This window comes from Uloborus diversus, chromosome 7 (assembly GCF_026930045.1).
Source record: "Uloborus diversus isolate 005 chromosome 7, Udiv.v.3.1, whole genome shotgun sequence".
NCBI lineage: Eukaryota > Metazoa > Arthropoda > Arachnida > Araneae > Uloboridae > Uloborus > Uloborus diversus.
This window is the reverse complement of record NC_072737.1, coordinates 85568355-85575756: the sequence shown is the minus strand read 5'-3', so window position 1 is coordinate 85575756 and position 7402 is coordinate 85568355. Positions and strand designations below refer to the sequence as shown.

The 7402-nt window shown below is 33.1% G+C and overlaps 1 protein-coding gene across 1 annotated transcript in view; it reads right to left on the bottom strand.

Annotated features, from left to right (window-relative positions):
- Positions 1–5923: 5923 nt before the first annotated feature.
- The window catches only part of LOC129226773 (catalase-like), a 37038-nt gene continuing 35559 nt past the window's right edge, over positions 5924–7402 (bottom strand). Inside the window, exon 12 of the mRNA XM_054861403.1 lies at positions 5924–5979. Coding sequence (XP_054717378.1) covers positions 5971–5979 — 9 coding nt within the window. The 3' untranslated portion in view covers positions 5924–5970. The remainder of the gene's footprint in view (positions 5980–7402) is intronic.

Below are 7402 nucleotides of genomic sequence, written 5' to 3'. Positions count from 1 at the left end.
TTGGAAACACTTTAAATGGCAGCGTCTATTTAAAGTTGGATAAGGAAGAACTATCATTATACTGAACTTCGTCCTCAGTAATAATTCCATCTGCACCAGGACAATAAAAAGTCACTATTTCTATTCGTTCTCGCAAATTCAGCAATATTTTTTTTTAATTTGTATCCTCAACTTCCAACATTAGACCTAGATAACACTTTATGATTTATTTTGATGTAAGTTTCCCAAATACATAATCAACGGCTTTAGCAATTTTCGTAGCTGAACTATCAATTCCTATTGGGACATCAAAATTGTCTTATATTTCATTAATACAAATATTTCATCAGAGTTGCTTTTAATTAAAAAAGTCCTCACTATTATAGAGGGACCCACTTACCCCTTATAGCGAAAATTTACGGGGTAAGTGGGAACCCTCCTCTTGAACACTTATTAGTCATATTTCATACAAAAATTCTTGTTGCAGTATGCACTTAAGGTTAAACAATATATAAAAAATTAATGACCATAAAAAATAATTAAAACTAACCTGGATACACTTCTTTGAAAAATGTTGCTTGAACTCTGGGAGTTTTTTTTCTGAATATTTTTGACTACGTGTTATGAACTAGAAAAAAATTCCACGAAACCAAAATATATGCAAAACCAATCACTGTGATGAAATATGACATGATCAGTGTAAAAAAGTTAAAAAACCTTATTCATATTTCAGTTTTAGAGGGGTGATCCCCTTACCCCAGTGTCCCACTTACCCCAACCAACCCTATTTATTGAACTCGATCTTTCAGAAACTATTGACGATATTTTCTCAGCTCAAATCTTCTTCTGTTTTATTTTTTGCAGTCAAGGGTGCATACTTGGGACAGTTTCGAGCATTTGCCTTTTGTAGCATGGTTATCATGTTTTCAATTTGAATAAATTATACTATTTTAAGGAAGAACCGTAGTACTTTACCTTAAGAAAATGTTTAAATGTGTGGAAATGTCCCCCCCCCCCAAAAAAAAGGCTCACTCTCCCAATTTGGGGAACCTCCTCCCTAACTTCGGATGCTTAACTTTTGGTTTTTTATTTTATGTATGGAAGCAATAATTATAACTTGGGACATTTATTATCATTTTAACAAGTTTATTTTATAACTTAATCTTAAAAAATGACATTCGATACAGTCTTGTATACTTTCAGATTTCAGAATGTAGTGCATTTGACGTGAAAATACTTATTGTCTCCCCAACTTTCTTTATAGATATGTCCCTTCAAAAAAAAAAAAAGGCCCAAGTTGGGGATCCTCCTCCTGCCTAACTTGGGACGCCGAACATTTTGATTTTCTTTTATGTATGAAGCAATAATTATAACTTAGGATACTTGTTATCATTTTAAATAAGTTTGTTTTGCAACTAAATTTTAAAAAAATGACATTAGATACAGTCTTGTATACATTCAGATTTCAAAATGTACAGTACTTGACTCTGAAGATACTGATTGTCTCCCCAGCTTTCTTTACTCCTAGAATGTTATGTTTCCGCTTTCTCTTTTCCATTTGTGGTAGTTAGAAGCAAAGGGATGTAAGTAGACTTCTTAAAGTTTTGAGAAAAACGTATTTGAAGTTCAGGTTATCTCAAGATTTTTAATTTTGACACTTACCTCCCTTTGCTTCTCATTGCCTCATTTGGAAGCAAAAATATTTGGTGAACGTAAATAATTCTTCATGCATCTGATTTTTAGCCCTCTACGTTCCTCATTTCACATTTTTTCATTCATTTTCAATTCTTCATTACGCATGAAATTCACAACAAATAAATTGGTCTCATATATACGTACTTTTCGACTCATTTTCCTTGGTAGAACTGACATTTGAAATAATTTGGCAAAACTTCTTTTGTCATCAATTGATTCGGATTTTTTAGCACTCAGATTTTTTTTTTGGTCCAGTGACGGTAATGACACATTTGCTCATTGTCACCAAAATACTCATCCTTTTTAAAACAGAGGTTCCTAAACTTCAGACCTCCGCGGACCCCCGTCCGAAAAATTATGACCCCCCCCCCCCGGCGCTCCCCCCCCCAAAAAAAAATGACACAGTTAAATCTATTTTACGTCCTTTTACAAAAAAGGAAGTATTATATTCGCAAAAAAAATTTCACTGAAAAATCGGCCTTAATTTCCATTTTTCTCACCCCCGAATGAATGTTGAGTTTTTTTTTTTTTTTTCGACCCGACCACACGTGGATATATACATAGGAACCTACAGACCCACGAAATATCAATTTTGACGACCCCCGAGTTAATTACAACGAATGTTCTCGTGACGTCCGTATGTACGTATGTATGTGCGTATGTGTGTTATTTTTCCCGCATAACTCAAAAACGGTATGTCCTGGAAAGTTGAAATTTGGTACGTAAACTTCTAGTAGGGCCTAGTTGTGCATCTTCCTTTTTGGTTGCATTCGGATGTTTCTAAGGGGGTCTTTTGCCCTTTTTTGGGGGAAATGATTGTTAATATCAATGTAAACTCAAGTTGTGTTATAATTCGTCGGACACTTGGCGATATATCGCCAGTCTTTTGGTCGCCAAGTTTTGTCGCCAACTTGGCGACAAATTTGGCGATTTTTTTTTCTTTTTTTTAAAAAAAAAATTTGGTTTTAATTTGGCCACTGTTGGTGATATTTAGAGAGTAAACAATTGAATCACATTAAAATTGCCAATAATGGGGAAATGACATTAAATTGGAGTAAAAGAAAGTCATGTGATGCACACATCAGCTCGTTTTCTAATAATTCTTTTTTTTAGAAAACTAATTCGAGAAAACTAATTCTTTTTTTCCTTTAAATTTATTTGTCCATTGTCTGTATACTTTTCAGAGCTCTTGTCTGGTTTTCATTTTTGACATTATTATTTTGAGCTTTAGATGTAAAATTCTATTTGAAATTCAATTAGGAATGAAAAAGTTATCACCAAATTTCTACAGAAGTTTACTAATAAAAATAAACTTTTGAAGTTAGTGAACAAAACAATGTTAGCCTAGTTTAAGTGTGTTAATTTTTCATATTAGTTACATTTTTACGGTGTATTAAGATTTTATTATTAACTATGGTTCGGGCAAACCTACCTTGGCAGCGTCGTGATGCTATGATTAGGATCTGCGTAGCCTCCACAATGCTGATTGGCCTGCTTAAGTTTTCCTCAAATATAGGGAGCCACCCCCCTCTATCTTTTACCAGTCCCCGGAAGTTACTTCCGAGAGGTCCGATGTAGGGGGGGGGGAGCAGCTACGTCCTGCACGTACTTAAGCAAGAACTTTTTAAATTATATTTAATGTTTTAGCTAGATAGCACTGCGGACCCCCTGGCATGGACTTGCGGAGCCCGGGGGATCCGCGAACCACAGTTTGGGAAACTCTGTTTTAAAAAATTTCTTTTATGATACTAAATGGGGATTTACTCGAGCGTCGCCGTCGTGGTGACCTATTAGATTTTGTAGTTTAAGTTATTAGAAGAAGAGAATGTTATATAACGTTCCAGTTTCTGTGATGGGAACGTTAAAGTACGGTTGCCTACCTGTTGGATGTGAACTAATCAGGGTTGCCAAGGGCTGAAAGGTGCCTAAAAATGAGTAATTTACCCTCATCGAGTTTCCGCATAAGTTATATAAAAAATGTAGGTAAAAATATTACAAAACCAATGGCATAGGGTTGCCGTTGTTCGAAGTTTCAATATTGAAACTTCGAATAGAGACAACCTATGATTGGACCAGTTTTGCTTGAGCAACCCTCTATCATTGGCTTTGCAATATTTTTACCAACATTTTTTTTATATATATAACTAATGCGGAAACTCGATGAGGGTAAACTACTTATTTTTGGGCACCTTTTAGCCCCTGACAACCCTGGTTACGGACCGGAAAAAGGTAGGCAACCTTACTTTAACGCTTTTACTTTTCATTTATGATAACAATTTTCTGAAACTCGATGAGGGTAAGTTACTTATTTTCAGGCACCTTTCAACCCCTAGCAACCCTGATTACTTCATGTGAAAGAGGTAGAAATTCTTACTTTCACGTTTTATTTACAACTTTTACTCATCATCTATGGTAACAATATTAGGAAATTCGATGAGGGTAGGTCAAGCCAATGGGATCTCGCCCTATATTGGGTTCCCTTACTACAAGGAGCTCAAGTAACTTTATAACCAGGATGAGAAAGGCAGTGCCAACAATGCATTAATTGCGTATATTTCGGTTTATTTTTACGCATTTGAAATTTTTTAAAGCATTTTAGTATTCAAAACAATTTCTATATTTTTAAACCAATTTCCCTATTTTTGCTTTGCTTTTCGGGAAACTTTTAAGGGATCATCAAATTATGGTAAAATAAAGAATTATTCAAAAAGAATGGATGGGTTTCAAACTCGTATAGTTGTAATAGTAAAAATAGTATAAACACGAAACTTTTTTTACATAGTTAAATAATTCTAAAGATGTTAATAGTTCTAAAGAACCCCGCCCGAGGTTCCAACGATATCCCACCTGCATTCAAACTTCTTCTTTTCACAATGTAGGATGCCCACAGCAACAGAAGCAATTGCTTTAGTGATCCAATTTTTCAGTTCGTCAATATTAGCAGGTGTGTGGAGTACAAACACAGCATCCTTTACATGTCCCCACAAGAAAGAATCATGTTCTGTTAGGTCTGGTGACATAGGCAGCCAATCATAAAGTGCTAAATCAAATTTTCGTTGACTACAAACCGTTTACAAACCAATGCAGAAAGAGATTTTGTAGTTTAAAAAGTTACACTCACACACACTCCTTGAGATATCAATGATGTAGCCAATTGAAACTTGACAATTCGCTTTTTCATTCAAGCTTCACCAGAGACAGTAAATTCAATATTCTGAAATAGATAGTCGTATGAAACCACACTATTATTTTTTAACCACCCTGTATGTACATATCACTTACCAGAATCAACAGTGGCACACCTCAACAAAGCAGTTTTGGAGACAATCATTGTTTTACGTTACACACTTCCAACTTGTTTATCCTCAAATTATGCTTTATTATGCGCAAAACATTTACGATGTTGTGTTTACTTGTTGGTTTTGCACTTTGAACAGTGTATGAAGTTTGAAAAAGGTCTAAATTGGGAAATTGTAACGATATACCACAATTGATGACAACATTTATGCGTCACCACGCACCAGTTATACTAACTGCTTTCGCGATAGTTTTGCGGTAAGAAAAGAGTTAAATTCAGATTTTAAATCAAAAATTTTTACTTTTTCTCACATCTTTGAGATTTTATACTAGTGTTGTGGTGAGAGCTACTTACAAACTATTAATATTCTGAGGAACATTGTATGATTTTACAAAAATATGCTATAAGCTGATTTGGTATTGTCTGTCACGCAATTTTCAAAATTACAAGAGCTTTGACTTTCAATTTAAACGGCAGCTTTTGTATCATTCTTATGTTTATTTTTGGAGTACTTATGGAAATTTCTTTCACCTACTACCAGAGTTTGATAACATTATTTAAACATTTTTATTGCTTTTTCAAAAGAATTTCTCTTTCAACTCTATTCATAATTCAAATTTCAATATTTTCAACTTTTTCAATCAAATTTATCCCATTTTTAACATTGTCTGTGATGTTCCCCATCCGCCATTTTTTTTTTCTTTTCTTTCTTTCGTTTCTTTTTCTTTTTTCTTTTTTTTTTTTTTGCAATTTTCCAAAAAAAAAAAGAATAAAAACGCGAGGTTAGCTTTATATTTCCCCTAAGTAAATGAAACTTCTCACATATACAATCTTGCATAAATATGCCTTTATTACTCTGTTCCTAAATAACTAACATATTTTTAAAAAATAATCACACAAACATTTTTAATAAATCATTTTATTTTACATTTCCAATGCATCACAACAATGAAGAATTGAAACATTTAGAGTTAGTAACTTTCCTATAATTTGGCTCCTTATGGTTCCTAAAAAATAAAAAAACATTTTTAAATTCATTAGTAACCTAAAAATACAACACATATGTAATTGTCTAGTTGATTTGCCAAAAGAGGAAGCTGTAGGCTTAGTCATTCCACTTACAGGCACCCAATGAGGGTTGCTACAAGGAAACAGCTTTTTTTTTTTTTTTTTTTCAAAAAATTACCATTTAAACCTCTTATGATGAAACCCTCAACCGAAAACTTTTGAAATATTTTTTCCATTATAGGCCGAGGTATGCACTAGTGAAAACAGTCATTTTTGACACATTTCGGTCATCTAGGATCAGGTGCTACTGTTTAAAAATTGCAATAACTTAGGAAACGTCGCGCCGGTTCAAATTCAATAAATTATGTACCAATTTCAAACTATTTAGATCAATATGTGTCCCTAAAGTACGCAAAAAAAAAAAAAAAAAAAAAAAAAAAAAAAAAAAAAAAAAAAAACAGGAAAAGTTATATTTCCTTTCAACATTTATTTATTTATTAAGGAATAGAAACTCTTTACGATCATGAAAGAGTCTTTGAAATGTTAAGTTTTCGTTTTTTACTTCATAACTTAATTTTAAGTATTACAAAAGCATCTACTGTACTGAAAAAAAAAAACACTAATAGCAGTTATTTCTTATACTGCATCATGTACAACTATCAAAATGAAGTAAACTGCCAAATGATTTCTTGTGTTGTGCCTTTGTTTTTTTTTTTATTTTCTGCAACTAATGAGAACAGTTGCAATGAATTCGATATTAAATTAATAATTTAAACATTTGGTAACCTAAAAGGTGGAAAAAACAATCTTCAAATTATAACCACTTTAATGAACTTTTAACTTTTTATGCAATGGCAGATTTCTTGGCTATCTAGGCTGTAGCTTACGGCGGCAAATTTTCATAGGCAGCAAGTATTTGAACGCTGAAATTTCTTCAGCAACCACTAGAAACGGAGTATCAATTTCGCCCAATTTCCTTCCGTTTCGCAAGAAATGTAGCATTAGCCAATTTGTTTCAGCCTGTAGATGACGTTTAGTTTCATCCCATTGTTGGCACACTTGTAAATCCACCTCTGTTTCTACGTTGCGTTTGTCTTCCTTAAAGTTGCCCTCTCCCCTCCTAGTTTATCCTAAATTATACCCTTAATTTGGAATATTTTAACCTTAGTTACACGTTTGCATCCTTATATACTATAATACATTTTGCATAATTTTAGACTAGAGACCTACTATTCTATTTCTCCGTTCTGAAAGGGAAGCTTCAGGTAATTCTGAAATACATCTTTGCACTTAGCACCAGTATCTATTTTTCAAAATTTTGTTCAAATACATTGCATCAATTTTGTTTTACTGAAAATCAATAAGGCAAAAAATTAATTATCTGGACAAGAAAAGAAAAGCAAAGAATCCTAAAATTGTATT